This window comes from Adiantum capillus-veneris, chromosome 13, assembly GCF_014529385.1.
Source record: "Adiantum capillus-veneris isolate H3 chromosome 13, ASM1452938v2, whole genome shotgun sequence".
NCBI classification, from domain to species: Eukaryota; Viridiplantae; Streptophyta; class Polypodiopsida; order Polypodiales; family Pteridaceae; genus Adiantum; species Adiantum capillus-veneris.
In genome coordinates this window covers 38,250,834-38,276,127 of record NC_140943.1, presented here as the reverse complement: position 1 = coordinate 38,276,127, position 25,294 = coordinate 38,250,834, and the positions used below count along the sequence as shown (strand labels likewise).

General features: G+C 40.6%; 1 protein-coding gene across 1 annotated transcript; it reads left to right on the top strand.

Annotated features, from left to right (window-relative positions):
• The first annotated feature begins 2,144 nt into the window (after window positions 1–2,144).
• Window positions 2,145–5,308, top strand: LOC147443833 (U-box domain-containing protein 13-like). Its single transcript, XM_086526629.1, has 4 exons — window positions 2,145–2,666; window positions 3,158–3,274; window positions 3,443–3,880; window positions 3,972–5,308. The coding sequence occupies exons 1-4, from the start codon at window positions 2,376–2,378 to the stop codon at window positions 5,031–5,033; spliced, it is 1,908 nt and encodes a 635-aa protein (XP_086382755.1). The 5' UTR covers window positions 2,145–2,375; the 3' UTR covers window positions 5,034–5,308.
• The last annotated feature ends 19,986 nt before the right edge of the window (window positions 5,309–25,294 follow it).

Genomic DNA, 25,294 nt, shown 5'->3' with positions numbered 1-25,294 from the left:
CTATTGAGACACTCAAATATGCACTCACACATGCCTCTATCTTACAAATTCTTGATTTCAAAAGATCCTTTGTCTTGGTTATGAGACTAATGCTAGTGCGTGTTGTATTGGTGCTCTATTAATGCAAAATAATAATCTCATTGCATATGAAAGTAGAAAGTTGAAACCCAATGAGCTCAAGTATAACACTTATGACAAAGAATTGCTAGCTATCGTGCATACTTTGAAATTGTTAAAACATTACTTGATGGGATTTGATTAAAACTAATCAACAAAGCATTGGCCATTTGCTTTCACAATCAACTATATTTGATCGTCGCTATATAAAGTGGACATCATTCATTCAAAGTTTTCATCCACTCATTAAATAACATGAAAATAAGATTGCTGCACTAAGTCGCATGCCATCGATTATTAAAATTTTGTTGTGTCTGTTGAAACTTTTCAACAATGGCTGATACTTATACTCATCACCTTGACATTTTTGACATTTATGCTCGCAAAGCCACCAAAATCTCCATTATAGCAAAGCTGCAGAAGATACACTTTTACCCTCTTTTATGCTAATTTTCTCTCTTAATCATGACATACACTCTCATGATAGCGTAGCTCATACTTTCTTATCTTTCATATCTTTATTTGATTGTAATTCATGCTCCATGAGATACATAAAGAGATGGAAGGAAAATACTCAATCTCTCCACTTGAGAGCACCACATCATCAATATATTGCTACAACCCATCATTTTCATCTTTCCTTCCTCCAATATTTTCTTATCCTCATCGACATCTCCACAACTATCTTCTGCACCTCAAATCTCCCCTTCTTCCGAGTCATCATCATCTTCGACTCCATCTACAATGCTCACCACAGGTGTTGTTGTTGGTGATTGTTCAGCTTCTTCCCATATTCCTGCTTCTCTAAACACTCCTTTCTTGGGTCCCTGCACATGTAATAGAAGAGCTTCTATGTCTAGCATTTCGGGTTCTTGTTGCTATAGCCGGTTCGCTTGCACTAATGAAATCTGAATATCCGCCATAGCCAGCTACTGCAGCGCCTTAGAATCCAACCTCATGAGATGGCTAAGCTCATCATCGAGAGCCTTGACATTAGTACATATCTCCTACCTTCACTACTAGCTACCTGGGCAAGGCGTCCAGAAGACAATTTAACTGCTGCGTTTCAGCATCACCTATTAAGTAATAATCAATGCCTCAATGTAGAAGTATGTGGAGCTTTTGCTTAAACAAAGCACTGCAGCTTCCCTATCCATGGCATGTGGATGTGCATGAAGCTGTAAGTATCCGTGAATCATGGCACTAGCTACTTACCGGTGAGTGTGCAGGTCGACGATGGTGGAGCGGGAGGTCTCTTCGTCCATGAGTACTAGAGCTGTTGCAGTGTAGCTTATATACATGTAAGCTGGCGCTCCTACACTCAAAGATGTGTTGAGTGCATGATCCGACATCTAGGCACCAGGACTCCGGCCACAAAATTACTGCTTTCCCTCTAACGATTTCTGTCGTTTGTGCAACACATGCATAAGCTTCACCTCGCTTGTAGCTTTGAGAGCTCACAAAGAACTACTGTCCATAAATGAGCCAACTAATTGTTTGACTTGAGAAGAAAACCTTGAAGAAAATCTCAAAGTGTGTTTCTCATGGAATGAAAACAATAGAATATTACTCCAATCAAAGTCATTATTACTTTTGTCTTCAAAACTAAAAGAAATGAGAGCAACGCTAAGGCTCATTAAATGTTTCCTTTTTCAGGAGCTTCAATAAGCATCATGAGTTACAACTGTTAACTCAAGGAGTGAGCTTGGGTTTCTATTCTGATATATTCACGCCTTAAATTGTTAAAAAAAAAAAGCATCACGAGTACCATTTTATGAATATAAAGTCATCATGACATTGCATTCATACCATAACATATAGTTTTGTTTTAAAAGCACTCAAAAATGAAACTCTAAATTTTTATCTATTTTACATCAGCAATAAAAAATAAAACTCTTAAGTTTTTATCTATTTTCATTAGTAGAAAGATAACGTGACCATTAAGGCCTTGGCCCTTTGGGCTGGCCGAGAAATAGAAAAAAGTGGAAAACCCTCTATATAGCCCTATCCGTGCATGCTAGGGTCTTGACACTGTCAAAGAAGGCAGGCCTTTTGGCTTTTAAGAATTACGCAAGGGAAGTATGGCCGGCTTCGCCGCAATGAAAATTGTACGCAGGTCGTCGTCGACGAGAGAGAGACGCACCGAGGGCGCGCCGAGGTATAGAATAGACGCACAGAGCCATCGCCATACCCTCTAGTTCCCTCCTTAACAGATCGCCTCTCAAACCATTGCTTTGCAGACAAAGCTCATCTTAACCATGGAAGAAATAAAGGAGGACGGCGGCATCGGGACTACAGTCTTGTTTGCTTCCCTTCTAAGCATTGTGAACGAGATCACCCGTCTTTCAGGCTTTCACCAAAGCCACAAGCGAGAGTGCATAAACCTGGTTCGCAGAATCAAACTCATGCAACCACTCTTTGAAGAAATGAAGGAATCTCCACCTGATGGTTCCAACCCTGCAGTAGCGGTATTTCAAACTCTTGAGGTGGTCTTACAATCTGCCAAGACGCTCCTTCAATCCTGCATCCATGGCAGCAAGATTTACTTGGTATATATCTTTGACCTCACAACAGGCCATATTGAACACTTGCACACGTTTCACCTGCTGCAAGTGTTTGCACAGATTAAGCTGCAAGTAATGAAAATCATTGGGTGATGAAAGTATGTGTGTTTCTTCTTTGTTTGATGGTAATGAAAGTATGTGCGTGTCTTCATTTTTCGGTACCTTTTAAAACAGCACAACATGCAACACTTCTTTCCTCTTAGCGTCCGGCAAGTGGCAAGAGCAGAAATCTATTATATAATGGATTGAGATCATGTCAAACAGCATGAGTGGCTTTACTCTTATATAGTGCAGTCGCTATGTAGCATCTTTGACAATGTGCGGCATTGATATGGAACTGTGCCCAGGAATAATGAGTACAATTTGAATGAGACTGTGTAATCTAGCCCAGTCGCTTTTTATGATAATTCAACAGTCCTTTGCATTGTCTATGAAATCAATTGCTTGAAGTTTTTGTGCTGCCTGATTGTGTCAAGGTTTTAGAACATAGAGCTATTGCGAAAGAATTCAGTGCTGTCAGCAATGAGATGGAAACAGCTCTCAAAGGAATGCCATGGAGTATTCTGGATATCTCTGAAGATGTACGAGAACAGGTAAGAGTTATTGTGCCCTTTGTGTAGAAAATTGTACCTCAGAAGTTTTTATTAGCTGAAATGTCTGATGTATTATCTTCTGGAGGAATGGAACAAGCACTATTTGACTGAGGTGCAGCCAGTATTAATTTGTTTTCTTCAATTTGCTGAAATTGCTATTGCACCCAGGTAGATTTTGTTCAAGGACAATTCAATAGAGCCAAAGAGCAAGCTGATTTACCGGACAGCGATCTATACAAGGATCTCGTGCTAGCGATAACTCAACAGGAAGAAACAGTTTTTGATACAGCTCTACTTTGCAGACTGGCAGACAGACTTCAGCTTAGAACTCCCTCGCAATTGGATGCAGAGGTTCACGCTGTGCAGGACTTGATCAGAAAATGTACCTCCAAAGTGAACGTATCTCTCCAAGAGATGCTTGAATTGCTAATGAAACTGAAAAAAGCTTCCGCTGTAGGAGCTAGAGAAGGGGAAACTTTTGTATGTGAAGAATCTCCATCATCCTCTGACGTTGAAAGCTCTTGTGAAGCTGCCATACCTGATGATTATCTATGTCCCATATCTTTGGAGATTATGAAGGACCCAGTGATTGTTGCTACCGGACAGGTTTGCTAATCTGGTGTCAATTTTTCTACAGCATCTAGTCATGAATTATTAGTTCCGATTGCTTATAGAACTATTTGTTGTCTCATTCCAGACGTATGAAAGAGCTAACATTCAGAAATGGTTGGAGGAGAACAGAACCTGTCCTAAGACTTCTCAGATTCTTCCTCATACTACTCTGACGCCTAATTTTGTATTGCGTAGTCTCATAAACCAGTGGTGTGAAGCACATGGGTTGGAAATCGCTACAACAAGTTCTCCAAGTGAAACTTCACCATTCTTGTCTGCTGCGTCATTAAAAGAGGGAGGCACTATAGATGGGCTTGTGGACCAACTGCGTAGTGGGCAGCTTCACTTGGCAAGAGCTGCAGCTGTGGAGATCAGGTTATTGGCCAAGGACAGCACGGAGAATAGAGTAAGAATTGCAGAGGCAGGGGCTATTCCTTATTTAGTTACCCTGCTTTCTACCCATGATGCTGAAGCCCAGGAAAATGCTGTTACTGCCCTTCTCAACTTGTCCATTCATGAGAATATTAAGGGAGCCGTAGTTCAAGCTGGCGCAATCCCGCCCATTGTCAAAGTGTTAAAGTGTGGAAGTATGGAAGCTCGGGAAAATGCAGCTGCTACTCTTTTTAGTCTCTCTTCGGTGAATGAAAACAAACTGACCATTGGAGCCTTGGGAGCAATCCCTCCGTTGGTGGACTTGTTGAAGAATGGTAGTCCCCAGGGAAGGAAAGATGCGGCTTCCGCCCTGTTCAATTTATTGATCTATCAAGGCAACAAGCCGAGGGCTGTTAGAGCGGGGGTTGTAATTCCAATTCTAAATTTGCTGATGGATTCTAGTACAGGTATGATGGATGAGGCAGTATCAATTCTGGCAGTACTCGCTACTCATCAAGAAGGAAGAAGGGCGATCGGTAGGGCTTGTGTGGTTTCTGCACTAGTGACTATATTACAGAATGGGTCACCTCGCTCCAAGGAAAATGCAGCTGCAATACTTCTTGCTTTGAGTCTTGACAATCCTTATCATTTATCTGCTGCAGGGAGGCTGGGTGTAAAGAGGTTTCTAGTTGAGCTTAGCGAGTCGGGAACGGAAAGAGCAAAGCGGAAGGCATCGAGTCTTTTAGAGCATTTGGCCATGCTTCAAGCAGAGTAAGGTTTTGCAGATAAATTATCGTTTACCATGTGCATAGATTATGTTCTGTGATAGGCTATGTTTGGGGGGTGGATGATTTAAAAGAACCACTTCGATGCCTTTTTCAAGTTGTACAGAATTGTGATTTCGCCTATTATTTATTGTTCCACATATTCATACCGTCGTCTCCGAATACTGGCCATGCCTCTTAAGCAGGCGGAGGCCCTTATAAACTCTTAAAAGCAATTTGTGAAGGCTTTGAGCTGTTTTTCGGTTATATATGCCTTGATTTCTAAGTTAGCTTGTTCAAGGGGTTGTTTGGTTTGTTTTCTCTTTAAAGCAGCAATCTTTCATCAGTGTAGAGAGAGAATTTTACAAGAAGAAATGCCATAGGTATTGATGGTCAAAATAAAGTGTCCATTAGTTGATTGTAGCGTTTCTTTTTGCTCAGATGTGCCAAATTTCGATGTGAATTCTGATTCTCTCAAATGCTTCAAAGCATGCAATTTTGATCCTTAGGTCTTTTGGGATCCTTGAGTGGTCAACTTAGAAAGCATCGAGAATTTGAACAGATGGAAATCTAATGATGGCTTGCTGATTATATAAGACATTGTGGTATAGTAGAAGGGAGATCAGTAGATGTCGGCCATTGTCTATTTGATGAGCTGGATCAGAAATTGCAAACCAAATAGCCCCAAGCCTCAACTTGAAATCAGACATTATTTCTTGACCCTCACAATTTTGTGACATTTCAGTCCTAAGTTTCCCCACAGTGGGGTCTTTATTGGTAATGCCTTTTGAGAGAGAAAGGTAGTGTTTGTCGACAAAAGATAGTGCTTTTTGAGAGAGGTGTAGTTTTTGAGCCTGTGTACAATGGGTGTTGCTTTTTTCATCTGTGCCAGCTAGCTCTGGATAGGAATCTCTCTCTCTCTCTCTCTCTCCCTGTCTGATTGAAAGGCGGTGCCACCATCTGCCTATAGATGCCGTGATGACGACAGTATTATGTAATGCTCAAGAGAGCTTAGGTTTTTGCAAAAATTGTCATTAATAGCATCACAAGATCAGTACGTGCTAACTTATGCCTATGTGTGTGTGCAAAGATGCCATCATATAGTCAACGAGGAGAGACTGGATGCCCATACTGGTATTGACATTGATGCCCATAACAGCACGTGAATCCCATGTGCATTTTTCTGCTATATATATATATATATATATATATATATATATAGAGAGAGAGAGAGAGAGAGAGAGAGAGAGAGAGAGAAGACATGTAGAAAGATAGGGAGTAGATATCGATATAGAGAACTATTAGATAGTTGACAGATAATAGCTAGATGCAGAGTATAGTAGATGTAAATAGAGGTAGAGATAGATAGAGTGGATGATAGAGATAGAGGGATTGATAGAGAGTAGTTAGAGATGTAAATAGTAAGTATAAAGATATCAAAGGTACACATAGAACGAAGAGAGAGAGAGAGAGAGAGAGAGAGAGAGAGAGAGAATGAAATGAAATGTTATATTAACGTCTTCAAAAGGCCAAAGTGACCTCCTATTAGAACAGAAAGTTACAATGTGGTGGATCTGATACAAAGTCAGAGTAACTAAATAGCAAACACAACAAAACAAAAATACTATGGAATCCTAAAACTACTCGATGTGAACTAAGCAAAAGTAAGCAGTTGGTTGGGATAGCTAAATAACTAAATCACAGCAGATCCAACATCGATCATCGATCGTCGTTGGTGGATTTCACCAATCTCCTCCATGGTCAGTAGTTTGACTGGGCGTTGTGCATGCTTGGCCAAAGTGATCTGAATCTTTTGATGCAGCCTCCGTCGGTGTTGTGTAGTCCTCCGCAGTCATGGGTGTCTAGATCTCCCAAGCTCAATCACTCGGTCGAGTAATGTGCCTCTAGTGCGAGACGAATGTGAGCTCTGTTGTAGGAGTAGCTTCTCTGGTTGTCTAGTGTCTGCTCTAAAGAAATCTATGATCCGTCTCTAAGAGTGGCTAGCCTCTCCTCTCATTAGGCTATCTTTGTGTTTGTGCAGCTCGAGCAGGAACAAACCTAGGCATCTCTGATTCTCGTACCCCATGACTCTGGAGAGTGGTCCAAAACCCTCTCGAATGGAAGCAACCTTGTATCTCGTAGTAGACAGGGCAGTGGCATGTGTAGTGCAACTCTATCTCAGGCTCCATGTCACACAAGGGGTATGTCCTGGCATCTGTTGGTACTCCGCTGTATCTCCCAGTCTCAATGTGCAGGTGGTGTGAAGATGTGGGTATTTGGCCAATAGCACATCGTATCCCATGAGACAGGTGGGTGTCCATGTATCTGGGTCTCATCACAAAATAGTCTTTCGTAAGCTGAAGAAGATGCTCTCTGTAGAAAGCCATCTTTGTGCCCAACTCCTGTGCTAGCTGTATCCATGTCCTCCTGGTGTCTAGTTGAGTCAAGTCCTAGCAGATGAGCCTGGTGATCTGGAACTGTGTAAGAGTGAGAGATGGTGCATCTAGTGAGTACTGGAAGGGTGGCAACTTGTCTATGCTGAACCCATGCGCGTGAAACCATGATGTCATGTCCCCATACTAGCATGCTGTATCTCCCTGCCTGGCTAACTGTCGAGAGGACTGAAGTGCAAGGCGGGCATATATGTCTTTGGGAAGTTCCCACATGCTGTCATAAAATCTAATATCCAGTGTAGATAGACCCTTTGAGGTGCGTACATGCCCCACTATTGACCTGTATAATGCCATGATCCCCCAAATGAGTTCTGTAGGTACTCCCTCTCCTCTAGTTTGCGCATCAATCTAGCTCTGGGTACTGTGTCAAATGCTTTGCGGAAGTCCACAAAGCTACAATAGATCCGTGTCCCATGTGATCTGCCCTCCTCAATGATGGCTCTGAATGTCAAGATATGGTCAAGAGTAGAAAAGCCTCTCCTGAACCCTGCCTGCTCAGCTGCGCGTATCCTCTCCCTCTCTGCCCATCTACTGAGCTGCTACTCAAGAATGGATGCGTACAACCGTGCCAATGTGTGTCCAATTATGATAGTACAAAGAATTCCCAGGCTCCATAGGGTATCCTAACTTGAAGATAGATACAATAGTAGATAGGCTCCAAGTATTAGGCAAGCCTTCACCTATGGCACGATTAAACATACCTGCTAGAAGCTCTGCTAGTAGATCTCTGGCATGCATGAAATGCTCAGCCACTAAGCCATCATGATCATTTGGCTCTCTCAGTCCTCATCTTGTCAATGGGCTTCTTCACCATCTTAGTGGTGAAAAAAGCACGTGTGTGGGCATGATCGGGAGGGTCGGGAAGGGGCATTTGCCTAGGAATTGTGTACAAGGATGAAGCGTACTGACCCCAGGCCTCTGTAGAGGTAATGGCGGGGGGGGGGGGAGAGTGCTCATGAAAGAGCCGCCATGCCTCACATGAGTCTTGACTCAAGAATAGCTGGTATAGATCTTGCTCTAGTCGAGCCAAACATGCCCTCTTCTTCCACCACACTAGGCATGGGAGTCAATCTATGACTGTCTGTGAGTGATGTCCCCCAAAAGCACCTCCCTCTGTTCTGCGCGGGGCTACAGAGGGGAGAGCGCAAGGGCGAGGTTGCACACACACACACACACACACACACACACACACACACACACACACACACACAAAGAGAAAGAGAGAGAACTGATGAACTACATAATGATAGAGAGATAGAGTACATCAATAGGGAGAGATATACAAACAGAGAGATATAGGGGGGACATACAACCAAAGCATTGTTTCAAAAAGGGTTCGTGAAGGGCTAGAGGAGAGTTACTACATTGCTCACCAATCAAGGAAAGGTATTTTTTTTTTTTTTTTTGGGATTGATCATGAAAAACTTATTGTACCATGTAAGTGCAAGGGAGGGGGAAAAAGCTAACTAAATGTGTAAATTAGGGGTAAGCCCCTAATAATCTCTCCTCTTGAATTTTAAGTAGTGGGGTTGGGATATAACTTGAGGGGGAGGAGGAGAGATAGAGATGTGTTGAAAGGAGAGGAATATATATTCTCTCTAGAAAAAAGCTAACTAAATGTATAAATTAGGGGTAAGCCCCTAATAATCTCTCCTCTTGAATTTTAAGTAGTGGGGTTGGGATATAACTTGAGGGGGAGGAGGAGAGATAGAGATGTGTTGAAAGGAGAGGAATATATATTCTCTCTATGAAGTCTCTCAATATCATATATCTCCACTGAAATATATAGATAAAAAGTTGAACAAATACATCATGCGTCAACATTATTGGCAGTTTCTTTATAATGTCAATTAAAAGTAAGTCTTTAATATTACAAAAATTAAAACCCTTTTCACACACATCAACTCAAGCTTATCCTTACTCGCACGCTGCCGTAGATGATTACCTAATGACTAATTTTTGTTTTTTGTTATGTCTCATGGTGTTAGGGTCATTTGCGGCTTCAGAATAAATAATATCCCATCAAAGTATTAAAATGATTTAAAAACATTTGTTTTACTACACAACAAATTTAACCATATTGAGATATCAAGCTTCAATATATGGTATGCTTGGATGACCAATCATCTTGCTAGCTCACTATCAACATTACATAGTGACTGCTATACATAGTTCTTATTATGTTGTATTCTTACTTATGTTTTGTAGAACTTATCATTATTTTGAGTAGTAAACAAGAAGAAGTGCTTGCGTCTCCATCTGCATTGTGTGCTCTCTTGGTTGTGTGCATGTGTGCATGTGTGCTTGCAAGAGCTCAAGCTCTCTTTTTCTCTATCTCTTTACATGATACCAAAGCCTGGTTGTGCATAAGGAGTTGTGAGCGACAAGCAAGAGCAACAGAAGAAGTGGTTGACGATAAGGGTATCTTGATTCTCCTCCCCTGTGGGATTTTTGAGAGGCATCGGCAATGATCCCTGATTTATATGATTTTTGTGAGAGATCATGTGGCTTGGGATTCCACACAGTCTTTAGGACTTCACTTTTGAAGCTAGATTTTAATTTTGGATGCGTTTCAATTTCCACTATTTAGTTAGAGAGAGAGAGAGAGAGAGAGAGAGAGAGTTCTACTATCGTCCTAGGAGGTCAAATATGACCTATGGGACCAAATGAACATGTCACGTGGTGTGAGTGGAGTTCATAAGTGACTCTCGATGCTCAAAAATGGCTGAAATGAGCGTCGCAATAGAGATTCCACATCGTGGTTGGGAGAGGAAGGTATGTAGGGAGAGATCATGGTTGAATATATGGGGAAAAGAGGACCTAATGTGGTCAAAAGCTGAGCACTCAAGTAGTGTGTGGTACTCACTCTCTCGCACTTGACAAGGCCATAAGGTGCAAAGTCGATGACACTCCTTGCCAGTGCCCCAACGTCCTGTCTCGCAGCGTAGAGAATGGGAGCTAAGACGAATGGAGGCAATGGTGCGGATCGCACTCAACGGGATGGGCTCAAGGATGTAGGAATGGGTTCGGTTACCTCGTTCCGAGAAGAAGAGAGATTTGTAGTTTGGGGCAACGTGTGTGGTGTAATGGCTGAAGCGAGAACCTCCGGATTTCTCCCAAGCCGTGATACATTGGCGTTAGAAGGCCTCATTAACTTGGGAGTCGATCGACGCATCCTTGACCAAGTGACATGCATCCCACCTTTCAAACCATTTCTTGATATCAAGCATCCACCCCGAACTTAGTATTTTGCTCTTGCATGTCTTTTGAACTATTTGACTTGCTTCATATGCGATTCTAGGAAGTCGATGCAAAGGGCTACATTGTGTCTTACGCATGTACTCCACAACCCTTTGCATGCCCAAGACCTCAATGGGAAGCAATCTGGACTCAAGAAGTAAGAGCATGTAGGGTGTTTGTGTCTTGACTTGGAGAAAGTTGGTGAGAAAACGCTTTTGGACATTCTCAAACTCTTTCCAAGTAGACTTCCCGATGCTTCCACCCCACACCTCCACTCCATAAAGAAGCACCGGTGTCACCAATGTGTCAAAGAGGTACTTTAGAGAGCCCAACACTTGATCTCTCCTGCATTGCACATGTTCTCAAATGCATAATAGGCCCTCTTTCCAGCTTCCAAGCGACGCATTGCACAATCCTTCCATTTATGATTGGATGGAACCTCAAGGCCAAGGTACTTGAAGTGATCTACCACTTCAAGTTTCTCATTGTTATATACAATGCATGGATTTTCATCATTGAGGGTCTTTACAAGCATAACCTTGGTTTTGGATCCATTCACGATCAGCCCGCTATGTAGGCAAAAGCGTTCCAAGACACTCATAAGCTTTTGTGCATCTTCTAAGGTATGTGCCAAGAGCACTACATCATCGGCATAAAGCAAAAGCATGATCACCGCATTTCCAATCTTAACCTCTTCTATGCCTTCTTGCTGCATAAAGTCAAGAACCATGCATTCCAATTCATCAATGAGTAGCCCAAAGAGGGTTGGGGAAAGTGGGCATCCTTGTTTGACACCAATAGTGCTTGCAAAAAATTCTGAAATTCCATCTCCCATACGTAATCGACATATCACTTTTTGGTAGATGCGAAAGACTACATGCATAAATTCTCTCGGCACTTGAAGGCTTTGCATACGTCTCCAAAGATTTCCTCGCGGTACCATGTCAAAAGCTTTCTTGAAATCCACAAAGCAACAATACAACTTTTTTCCTTTCAATCGAGACGCTTCCATAAGAACTCGAAGAGTGACAAGGTGATCAATAGTGCTATGATGCTTTCGAAAACCTGCTTGGCCAAGTGCACGTTTGCCATTCTTTTCAGCCCATTCACTTATCTTCATCTCCATGATACATCCAAATAACTTTGCCATTAAAGAACCAACCATTATAGTGCGATAGTTGTTCACATTGTTTACATCTCCTCCTTTGTGCAAAGGTTTGATCCAATTTGCACTCCAATCATGAGGCATGCCATACTGAAGTGCAAGGTTAAACATATCGCATATCCAATATCGTGTTTTCTTGCTTGTCCATTTAATCATTTAAGCCTTGACACCTTGAAGGTCACCTGCCTTGCGAGTAGCAAGTTTCTCAAGCGCGCGGCATACATCTTTAATGGTAAAGAAGGGAGACATAAACGGAAGAGAGCTACAACACTCCATCTTATCAACATTGGGTTGCTCATAGAGGTTCTTACAATGCATATACATATCCTCAAGAGTCAAGTCACCAAAGCTCTCAACGCGCTTGCCTTTTAGATTTTGCCAAAACTTGCCACATGCATGTGCTTTCTCTTGTGCTAAAAGAAGTTGTTTTTCGACTTCCCACCTTCTCCTCTTCTTTTGAACAAGTGCTTTGTATGTGTGTGAACATTCCAAGTAAACTTCCTTGTCTTTGATTACATCCAATCTTAGCAAGTGTTTTCGAACTTGACTACATTCCATGTCAAACCATTTCTTCTTGGTGCTACCCTTCTTAGACCTTTTGCAAGACATGTGTTTCACCGAAAAGCATTCCTTCGCACAAGAGAAAATTACTTCTTTGAAAACTTTCCACTTGCATTCTAATGTTGGGCTCTCTTGATGCTCTATCATGCTTAACATTTGGTCCACCATATTAGCATATATAAGTGCTCGCTTGAAGTCTAGACGTAGGTACAAATGATTCACATCATGATTGGAGGCTACATGCTCGGGCCGTTTACCACACTTGAGGTCAATACATAACATCCTATGATCCGATTCCGGATTCCATTCACCAAGTGTAAAGCTTTGTATGCATTCTAGAGTGGCTTATGAGAACAACATATAGTCAATCACGCTAGCACCGTTGTGCTTTCTACATGTAAAGTCATTGGTGCCTTGCCATAGAGATACACCATTTGCAATGAGCATTCCGGTACTATTGCACATATGTAGAAGTGACTTTCCATAGTGATCCACTTCTTTTGCATCATTAGAACTTCGATTATACATGTATGAGTCATCCATTCTTCTTGAGACATGCGGCATGTCTACTTATTGTGTGTCATGTTGTAACATATTTGTGCGAGCATTAATGTCTCCAAAAACAATGACTTCACCTTGATCCTTGTAATGAGCAATGTCTTCCTCTAGTTCAACAAAGAGAGAGAGAGAGAGAGTTTCCCCAACAACCCAGTAGCCCTCCAAAAGCAATTACATATTGTTTAAAAAAAAGGCAGTCAGTTCTAAGATAAGAAATGCACAAAAAAAACTTTTTCAAATTTTAGATTAAAATATGAAGAATTGTTGGTATTTACACTAAAACTTGCATTAGTATTGATTTTCTTCAAGGCAAGCTTGGAATGTGGCTCGGGTTTTTTAATTTTAGCCGGTTAAAAATACAACTTTGTTTTTTTTTTTGTAAACCCAGGTTTCCAATAGACCCAAAATGGAAGAGCATGAGAGGCGCTAAAAAGCTGGACGCTCTTACTACATCCACGATCACTCTCTCTCCACCTTGAGCACAAGCTATGCAAAAAGAAGAGATGTGCACCTAACAAAAATTTGTTACACCCCTGCATGGAAAACCAGAGAGAGAGAGAGAGAGAGAGAGAGAGAGAGAGAGAGAGAGTTTCCTTGGAAAATTGGTAGCCTTTCAAAAGCATACCATTTCAAGGAAAAAGGAATTAGGAGTTCTGTAATGATGAGACATGCTTTATCTAACTAGCACGTTCTTCTTTGGCTTTCAAATACTCCATAAATAAAAGAGTGTTAATGTTAGAGTTTGTAGACATGGCAGCCTTGCAAGGGAAAGATTATGCAAAACCAAAGATGAAGTATCCTAATATACATTGATATAGTCTTGATTACGGCTCAAGGACGTGAGGTTGTGAACACCAAAAGAGGGTGAAACTGTTGTGCTAGATTGAGATGGTTACACTATTGGCTATTGAGGTTTTTTTTTATAGGCTCAAAATAAACCAAAGAGTGGTTCATTTGAGGAAAATGAGAAGTGTTATTTGAGAATGCGGTTTTGGACTCATGAACTTAGCATAATTATATCACCATTAGAGTTTGGATATTCAGATAATGATCTCAACAACGATGTCTGGGTATAGGCTCTTGCATTTGTGCTACATAAAACATTGCTTTTTGACATAGAACTCATGAATATTTCTTCCATATAGAGGCACCAATTGCTTGAAGGATTGTTCATCTTTATAATTTCTTCCACATAAAGAGATCAAGGCCATGCAACTAAGCATATCTTTACTGAGAAGATATCAAGGATCAACTATCAAAATCATATTACATATACATTTTTGTAGAGGATATTTGTATGGCATGCTTCTAATTACAATTTCCTAAGTTTGAGAGAGAGAGAGAGAGAGAGAGAGAGAGAGAGAGAGAGAGAGAGAGAGAGAGAGAGAGAGAGAGAGAGAGTAGTGTTAGCTCCTTATGGGCTTGAATTTTTATATAGATGGAGAAAAACCAAGAGGGTAATTGAGAGGTTGTGATCAAGTGTAAGTGTGTGTGTGTGTGTGTGTGTGTGAGAGAGAGAGAGAGAGAGAGAGAGAGAGAGAGAGAGAGAAGTTTTATTATCATAGGAACACACTAAGAGACCTCACATATCTAATTTGACAAGTCTTTAATTTAAGAGTTGGTTTTTAAGAGGTAATTGTAATAACCAATCTTCTACACTCAATGGTTATTATAGTTTCCTCTTTATTCACTGAGAGAGATCTCAAAGATTTCCTTGACAAGTCTCGACCTCAAAACTCCGTGTGCATGTGTGTGTGTGTGTGTGTGTGTGAGAGAGAGAGAGAGAGAGAGAGAGAGAGAGAGAGAGAGAGAGGTGGGGGGAGGAAGAAAGGGAGGGAGGGAGGAGAAGAAGATAATTTTTATTGATCCAAGTAGATATCAAAGAGAAAATCTTGATCTCAAGATCTGATGAGAGAGAGAGAGAGAGAGAGAGAGAGAGAGAGAGAGAGAGAGAGAGAGAGAGAGAGAGAATTGTCATCTTCATGGAGTGATTACAAGGACTACAATTCACCCTCTCCACTTGTGTGCATAGAGACACTCACACACACACCTATGAATATGGGTGTGTGTGACCCAATGGCCATGCTTTTCTTGGCCACAAGAACGCACAATTCACACACTAGTGATTGTATAATAGTGTTTGGAGAATGCTGGAAGGAGAAGTATGCCATTTAGCATCACTTCATTGGAAGGGGAAAACAAAAATCAAGTAAGGGGTGAAAGCATGTTAACCTGTCATGCTTTTTCATGTCCCGGACAATGCTAACTAGCACAATTTTGACATATGCTAACTAGTACAATAACTTGAGCTACATCTCCAAGATCTATGACATATGATATATCAATAGAAAGCACTTGAAACAAGGAATCCAAATGTACAACCTCCGACAAATTTTGATATTATTTGTAAAAAATTTACTGGACGCCCAACCTTTTGAAGATGTGCTAACTTGAAACTGCTAACTAGCACAAAAAGCACATGTTAACATGCTTTCACCCTAAGACTGCTTTCCTCTTTTAAGAAGGGTTCCTCCTCATTCTGTTGTAGCGCGAGCTTACATCCTTTCATGAGGGGCCAATTTTGTTGGTGCAAATCATTAGCCCATGAGTTGAGCTGAAACTTATAAGAAGCGGGCCTCTTGGATATTGCACAATATCCAACATCATCCTCTCTTTGAATCAACACTACTCACAAGAAATCCTAGGTAGTGCTCATGGGTAATTGAGAACTGAAGCCGAGTATTGGGCTTTAACACATTTTCAAGATCAAACTCTCTGCATCGAGATCTCCACGTGTTTGTGTTTGACAAGATCAAGATGATGTCAGAGTGGATGCTAGAGTGCTTCAAGTGATGGTATGTGGGAATGGATTCCATGACTATCACAAGAAGATTTAGAAAATTTCTCATGTAGGAAAACAAAGTCTTTTTCTCAGTGTTTTTTATACAATGCATAACATCATGAGCTTTTGCTCGAGAGGCACCTCGTACCTAGCTAGGTATGATTGGGGGTAGGGGGTGGTGCCTCTCGAGCAAAAGCTCATGATGTTGAGGTAAGTCACAATGTGGGAATTATTGTGAGAATTTGGCCAAAACTTCTTGTGTAAGTGGCGAAGCTCGACTAGGTCCCCTGCCGGAGTGATGCAGAATACCATCCCTCTGATGAGATTTTTGCTTTAATAGGTGATCCTCTCCCTTGCCATGGAAATGCAGTTTAATGTTATTTTGAAGTGCGTGATTTTGTAGAACAGTCGATTGAAAAAACTATTCTTTTCGAATTTCACTCTGCTAGAAACTTGTCGAAGGGAAGAACTATTGTGTTAAGTGGTTACCTTGATTTTTTTTTAACATTCTAAAGCAAGAGATGTATTGTGGATTATGGCTATGAAATATGATATTCACAAACAAGAGGCACACAAGAAGCATGAAGATGTTTGGGGAATTGGTCACGTTGGAGTTTGCACAGAGAAGGAGCCGATGCATTGGTCATTTCAAGATTAAGGTTTTCACAAAATTGTGTTATCTAGAAGAGAGTTTGATGCAAGTTTTTGACTAGGCCAACATTGTGACCTACACCCTCTACCTAGTGCCCACCTAATAGAGTTGTTCAAGTTGGTTGGGACCCATTTCAACATGGAGTCTGTTATCCATGTCAACATCCTATGCTATGCAACAAGCCTTCATTATGATTGTGATTGAAACAAGTATCTCAATCAACATCTACCAAAAACAACAAAAAAGCTTCCTTGCCACAACCATGATACCATATCCTCACACACTTACGCTCAAGATACTACTCCTACTCGATTATTGAGAGAGAGAGAGACCATATCCTCACACACAAGACGCTCAAGATACCATTCCTACTCGATTATTGAGAGAGAGAGAGAGAGAGAGAGAGAGAGAGAGAGAGAGAGAGGACATAAGATTCAACCTATCCTAAGAGCAAGAACATCCAAATTAATGCAGGTAATGGAAGGCATGGTAGCAAAAGTGAAGGTGACAGTCCCGACATATTGGCAGAAGTGTCAAAAGGAATGACGGTGGCAAAACACATACTAGTGGCAAGGCGGTGGAACAATTTAGGAGCCTATCCATCCAAGATTGTGCTTTGATGTAGACGCAATACCAAAGGTACACTTATATTCATTATTTTAGTTTCCTCAATGTGATCTCAAAAGTATATAGATTCCATAATTTACACATTAAGGCAATGAATTTACATCATTTTTATTCAAACATTATAGATGAAGGTGACAAGGATTGACGAAAATTTGCGAGGCCCAACAAAGGGACACATGCACAATACATGTCATAAAATATAATATCTAACTTTACCTAATGATTTTCTCATATTAAACTGATAATTTAATATGGGAAGATAAAAGGGGAACAAGAGTTAGGATATAGATATGTGCTTCTAGACCTATCTCATCAGGGGACCAAAAGGAGAAATGGTTGCATATTCTCAATAGGGGTCCAAAAGGAGACGGTCTACCAAAGTGCAATGTGCAATAAGTGCTTCTAGATTTACCTCAGCAAGGGACCAAGAGGAGAGATGGTTACATCTCAATAGGGGTCCAAAAGGAGATAGTCTATCAAAGAGCAACGTGCATCTACTGGAGCTTAAAAGACCTATCTAATGGAGCTTAAAAGACCTTAGGGTTAGCTTCATTAAAGACCTCCAAAATTTTAATCGTGTTAAAAAGTCTTTTGACCTTAGGCAAACTAGGGCTGACCTTGAGGTGGGAACCCTACCCAAGCATGAGGTGCTTGTCGGCTTGTTAACTAAAGTGCTTAAAGTGTTTGTGGGAACTTTGCCCAAAGCTTGAGGTGATTTTTATGCTTAAAATGACCAAGGTTCTTAAAGTGTTTAATTCAAAGATAAACTCTCAAGAGGCATAAACGGTTTCCATGCTTGATTGACTAAGTGCTTGAAGTGTCGACCAATCTTGCATAACCACTTTAGAACATAACATGGCTGCAAAAATTTTGGCAGCATTTTGATAGCATAACTTAAAAAATAAACCATGAGCCACACCGACTTACACCATAGAATATCAACCATAATCCATAAGGTAATCTCAACTCTTTCTTGACCATGAATCATAATCACACTGAACCAACTCTCACACTTGGAGTTTGACACATCCTTTGCAATCAATCGGAGTCTACACACATGTAACCCTTAAGATGTGATTTTTTCATGCATAAAAAGAGTCCCCAACCAGCAACTAGTCATGATATAAAAATCCAATTTTGACCACATCCAACCATGCAAGTTGATGCATCACATCTGCACTTCACCTCCCTAGCACATAGAGCTAATTTTGACATAGGAAGGTGGAAAGCAATCACAACCATGCATATGATGCATCCACATCAATCCATGAGTTCCCATACACCATATGATAACATTCCATCACCATAAACATGATGCAAAGCAGCTCCTACCTTTAGGTCAACCATAAACCATAACTTCACACATATGCAAAAAACAAAATTTTTGCATTTTTGGAAGTATGCAAAACATACAATTGAAAGTATTTGGCCTCAAATCAATGCATCAATCTCACCTTCATAATATAGAGTATCACTCTATCACATCACTTCACCCATATGGTACTCACACAACCAATGGTAACCCCAAAAGAAAGCCACTTTATTCATATCTGCCTATGCGGTTCGGGATGTTAACCATATACTCTCACATAAGTTTATGGCCATCTACTAATAATTGAAATTAAATCACCAAAAAAAACCATAAAACATATAAAAACAACTCAGTTAACTCATGACGTCATATGGTACCCCCCCTTGGTAGCACCCCTACGCGTGTAGGTAAAACCGGTTATAGATCGATTAATAACTCGCATTTTCGATTTGGTAACGGAGACCTAAATTCATTTATCATCAAGTTTCATCAAGCTTTTGAATTGGTCAAGTGGGTTTGCCCATCCGGTGAATCTATATAGTGGTTCTCCAAGGAGCTTGTAGTAAAAACATCTGGTTGTACAATGGACAGGTAGCTATTTTTTGACCATATCTCTTAGCTCGTGCGTGTTTTTCACATGACACCAAAGAGAGAAAATGTTCTAAATGATGTGTTTTATCTCTCTTATAAAGGGTTCGGGTTGATTCATAGCGGTTTATGATTTATGACCAGAACAATGTTCCTACCGTCTCTATGACATGAAACAAAAAGCACTTTTTATGCACGCATGTGACCATAAATGCTTCATGTGCATAAATCACCATGTTAAACATGATGAAATAATCATGGGAAAACTTTGTATGTATTCGGTTGATCCATACATGCACTCGTTTGCGAAAAAACAATCACCGAGAGGGTGACTACTTATAAAAACGACATAGAGAGAGAGAGAGAGAGAGAGAGAGAGAGAGAGAGAGAGAGAGAGAGAGATGATGGCTATGGAGTTTAGAGATTCTCACCATGCTTTAGAATCGATTAGGGGTTGTCGAAAGGCTTCTTGCTTTGCCGCAAGAGAGCGGTGATGAGAGCTACGTAGGGATATCTGCCACGAAAGCTTCCGGAGAGCGCGTACACCGTGAAACGAGAGAGAAGAGAACAAGCAAGTAGAGAGAGTGTCCTTCTTCTTCTTTTTCTTATCGAGAGAGAAGAGCTTATGGAGATGGTGATGAAGAGCTTGCACCACTCCGTATAATAGATACCTATAGCGTTGCGGTAGTAGACACAACAGACGACACTGAAAACTAAGTACTAACCGGCAAGTTATAGGCAAGTGAAGCAGGCTGGAATGTGCCCAAAGTAGAAAGATGGCGCTACCTCTCAGCCTAGAATAGCCCCTAGCTTTTGGAAAAAAGCTCCAGTCTTTCCTAAAAACAAGCCTTTGCTTTTGGGGGTCAACTCTCCCACTTACCATCCGAGCAATATCTGGCCAATTAATGGAAACCGTAGCTAGACTATGCAACACTATAATATCCTGACATAATTATGACCTTCCCGTACTGCCCCGACGTATTTACGTATCGCTTTTGTAAAAATATTTCTCGTAAAAATCCCGTCTGGTCCCCTTTTGCTCTGGGTGATCATTTTTAAATCCGACGGAGACTAAAATTAATATTTTTACGTTTAGGTCATCGTAAAAAGCACATTGCTTTTCAAAAACACCAAAAAGCACGAAAAGCTAAAAATAGCGTTTAAAAAAAAAGCAAAATTTTCTACTGGTTCCCCTTGTTAGAATAAGAAAGCGGATTCGCTTTTCACTAAAACGCACTAAAAATCATGAAAAGCTATAAATAGAGTGAAAAGCATTCAACAAGCAGATTTTTACAAAATTGAACCATAGCTTCCCTGGAACATGTAGATGAAGGATTCGACTTTTCTTTTTGCAAAGAAGCACGTAAAAGCATAGAAAACGTAAAAAAGCTAGAAATAGCGGATTTTTCCAAAACTGAACCAAATGTTCGTCTAACCTACTGGAACATGGAAACGACTTTACTTTTTACTTTAGAACCTTCCAATACTGTCAATCAAGCATCTTAAGTCAAAATTTGACAAAATAGATATTGAAAGCTATTTTTTTAATTTTTAGAAGAGACCCAAAAATTGAGGATCTTACACACTATGTGGGATATGGTGCACACCTTGGGAGCTTTGGTCTTAATAATGGAGTATTTTTAGATTTACCTATGGCTTTACCATTATTGAGCCATAAGAAGTCCAAAAGGAGCTATCCCTCTGCAATTCTGCTATGTTAGACCCACTCCACTACTCTCTATAATTAACCAATGTGAGCCGTGAGTGTAGATACTTAAGTGTTTATTTTCAAAGGCTAAGAGGAGTAGAAACTAAGGTTTTGAATTGCTAAAGGATACACTAAGTAAACACATAAGTATAATTAGCATGGCTGACAATAACCAAGAGAGTAGAATGAACATTGATAACTTTGATTTTGCACATGAAGGTGCTAATGATGATGCCCCCATGTTTATCAATTATCTTGTTACTAGGTTACATCAAGCTATGGGCAACCCTACTTTGCAAGAGGAAGTTACCTAAAAACTTTGTGCTTATGGGATTTCCCTTCCTCTCCAAGAGGATAGAGAGTTTAGGAGGTCTCTTGATGAGACTCCCAAAAGAAGACTCTCACCCATAAGAGAGGAGGAATCCAAATAACGAGAGAGAAGTGAATCCCTAAGTTTCTCTAAAGATGTGGCTCCACGAAGACAGCGGTCTAGACTGTCGCCAACTCCTTCCAAGAGGAAATGATCAACCCATAGTACTTCTCCTCGTCATTCCAAAAGGGAAGAGAGGAAACAAAGGAAAGAAAAGGGCAAGAAAGAGGTCACCCTCTTCTCCTTCTTCTTCACCTTCCTCCTCTTCTCCTTCGGACGAAAGAAATAATTATTCTCCTAGAGAATACAAGAGGAGAGGACATCGCAAAACTTGCCCTGCATGGCGAGGTCCCAAAAGCTCAAGAAGTTCAAAGAGGGAGGAAAGAGTATCTCTTTCTCACCTATGACGGCACCTTTGGTGCCACCGACAAAGTATTGGACTTCATCCAACAATTTGATGTGGCTTTTGGAGACGAGAGCTTCACGAAGTCCTTCAAGCTATGCCATGTAGCTATGCACTTTCAGAAATCTGCTCGTCAATGGTGGGCTAACCTGTGTGGCAATGGCAAAGCCCCAAATACATGGAAGACTCTACGAGTTTCCATCATGAAGCAATTCCTTGGGCAAGCGATGCAAAGGGAAAAGTGCTTACCAAATGGCGAAGCTTGAAGCTTCTCTTCAACGAGTCTATCTACAAATATATAGACAAGTTTTGGGATTTACATCTCAAAGCTATAGTCTTTCAAACGAGAGACTTCCCTAAACAAAAGCAACAATTTTGTGTGGTATTACCTGAAGAAATGGCCGATTATATAAACTCACAACGGCCTAGCACTATCACCCAAGTCATCCACCGCACTATGGTTGCTTCAAGGATCGATTTCCAACAAGGGACAAGAAGAAATTTCAAGCCCATGGAAAACAAGGATCGAAATGAAGCTAAAGGGAACAACAATGCTCAAAACTCTTCCCAAGGCAACACCAACACCAAAAACAACAAGGCCAAGGAGAAAGGAGCTTACAAAGGTAAAAATAATCTCTCTCCAAAAGAATTAGAAGATTTTCATAAAGACCATAAATGCTTTAACTGTGGGGAGAAAAAACATGGTTATCGTTCTTGGCCCAAAAGAAATGTACATAATGACACTCCTAGAGTTTCCATGGTTGAAGCTCCGAAAGAGAAGACTCATTGCAAAGGCTCATCACTCTCCTATGCTCGGGGAAAAGGGAGCATGATGCCTTCATCTTGTTTGACCTTGGCTCTACTCACAACTTTATATCAACGGAGTTGGCCACTAAGTTTGGCATTCAAGCTTTCGAGATGGGAGATACTGTAACTATCGATGTAGCTTTCAAGGGATAGCAAGCTTCCGTTACTCCCTTGATTGGGAAGTTAAGGCTTCATATTCAAAGCTACGTCGACAAAGAATATTTTTTAATCTCTCCTCTCTAACTTGAGGATGTTATCCTAGGGGCACCATGGTTCAACCGCATGGATGCCAACATGAAGTTCCCTGAAAGGAGAATTTACTTCACCTACAGGGAAAAGAGCATGTACATAGATGCTAACGAGTCGGGGAACACCATATCCTTCATAAATACGCTTGATTTTGATAAGTCAATGAAAGCTCTATTTTTGCGTATATGATTTTTGTTAATCTGTAAATGATTCTAATGTTTTCACAAGTAGCAATAAAGGGAATCAAGAGGAATTAGAGTTGTCTAATTTCCTAAATGGATTCCAAGATGTTTTCATTGATGACATCCCTAGTGAGCTACCTCCAAAACGAGGGGATGATGACCATGCAATAGAGTTTCTACTAGGAAGCTCACCGCCTAATAGAGGAGATCATGAGGCAAGTGCATGAATTGGTGGAAAAAGGGATGGTGAGGCCTAGCTCCTCTCCATTTTGTTCACCAGTACTTTTAGTGCAAAAGAAAGATGACACATATCACATTGTGTCCATTATAGAGCACTAAATAGGATCACTATAATAAAAAAAGGATTTCCTGTGCCGTAGGTAAAAGACCTATTTGATAAGTTACAAGTTTTGGCCTGACAAATGCTCCAGCCGCATTCAATCTCAGGATGGACAAAAATCTTCAGACCACTCAAATTCTCTTGAGGAGTACAAGTGACACCTCCATGTAATCTTTCAAGTTGTGGGAGAGAAGAAGTTTTCCACATTAATCAAAAGAAAAGTGATTTTTCCTACAAGAGATTCAATATCTAGGTCTCATTATCTCTCAAGATAGTATCCATATGGATCCATCAAAGTTGGAGGTAATAAAAGCATGGCCTAATCCAAGGAATCTACATGAGCTAAGAAGATTTATTGGTATGTCTGTATACTATAGACGCTTCATAGCAAAATTCTCTCAAATAACAGGACCATTGCATGACTTAACAAAGAAGAACGTTAAGTACTCATGGACTGCTAAAGAACAAAATGCTTTTGACAAGCTCAAAGAGAAGCTTACCTCTCAAACAATCCTCATGCTTCCAGATCTCTCAAAGCCATTTGAGGTTCAATGTGATGCTTGTGGTGATTGCCTTGGAGCAGTCGTGCTTCAAGAAGGGCATGCCATAGCATATGAGAGCCGAAGGCTCAATACGGATGAGCTGGTCTTGGGTATTTATGAGAAAGATCTTTTAGTTGTTCTACATGCCCTAGACACATGGAAGCACTCTCTTGGGGGCTCCATTCATCCTACGAATGGATCACAAAGCCTCAAGAAATTCATGACGCAAACCAAACTCTCCGACAAACAAATGAGGTGGGCAAATTTTCTTTCACAATTTAAATTTCATATTGCTCACATTGCTGGCAAGCACAATCAAGTGGTCGATGCACTTTCAAAAAGGCCAAGGGTAAATGTGGTGTCTATAGCAACTCACAATGATCTATCTTTTATGATAGATGAGTATGCTACTATTGACCAAGACTTTAAGTAGGTAATTACAACTTTTGTATTAGGGAAGAAAAAAGAACCATTCACCTTGAAGGATGGTTATCTTCCAAACGGCAATAGGCTATGTGTTACTCACCCATACAATGAGAAAGTCATGTATGAATCCCATGCTTCTGGTTATACGAGGCAAAGAGGGATTCCATAATTTACTCTTCAAGGAGTAGATATGTATTTCTGTTGGTCTACTATGAAAAGTAAACATACAAGAGTATGTTTCAAAATGCGCGGTATACCAAAAATTGAAATTTGATTTAGGGAAGCAACTTGGATTGTTTCTGTCGACATGTTTAGCAAGAAAACACACTCTATGTCTGTCAAAAATACTATTAAGGCACATCAAACGGAAACCCTATTTAGATCTCAAATTTTCAAGTATCATGGCTTGCCAACATCCATAGTGTCGGAAAAAGATTCTAGAAATGACCTAGAAGGGTCTCTTTGAGAATCTAGGAAGTAGATTAAATTTCTCTTTTGGCCTATCATCCACAAACGGATGATCAAAGTCAAAAAACTAATCTAACGATTCTTGAATCTACTAAAAGGCTATGTCATGGAAGTAGATCAATGTTCTCAATGAGAGAAGTACAATTTTTTTGGGAGAACTCAAAGAGCCTAGTCTGCTAGTACTTGGAGATTGACCCAAGGAAATCCTGAAGTTGTCAAGTTTGATGCATTATGCACATTGTTGTTGCAAGTGTTGCTTTCCAAAAAAAACAGGACTAGACAGTGTGCAGTTGAACATGCCTTTATTGCTACTCAAAGAAAAGGTGGTAATAGTAATGCAGCCAGTTCTCATGGTTCTTCTACGAGTGGAACATCACTTGTTCCTAATGCTTCTGCTGACAGCAATTGGTCTGGAAATTCTAGTTATAAGGGCAAAAACAAGATGCGTTGCCATTATTGTAAAGCTAATGATCACTTGATCAAACAGTGTCCTAAGTTGAAGTCCAATGAGTCTAAGAAGAAAGAGGGTGGTTCCACTGCAAATGCTGGATCCACTACAAATACAGCTATTATTGAGTCTTCTTTGAAAGGAGACTGTGATGATGATGTTGATGCGGAATGCGATTCTAGTGTAGAGTGTACCTATAATTGTGCTGTCCATGATGCGTGCATGTCAATTGCTGTAGATTCACATGTCTGGTATTTTGATAGTGGTGCTACAAAGCACATTACCTCACATTGTGATTTTGTTCACCTCTCTCGAGACTGTCCCTTATGGG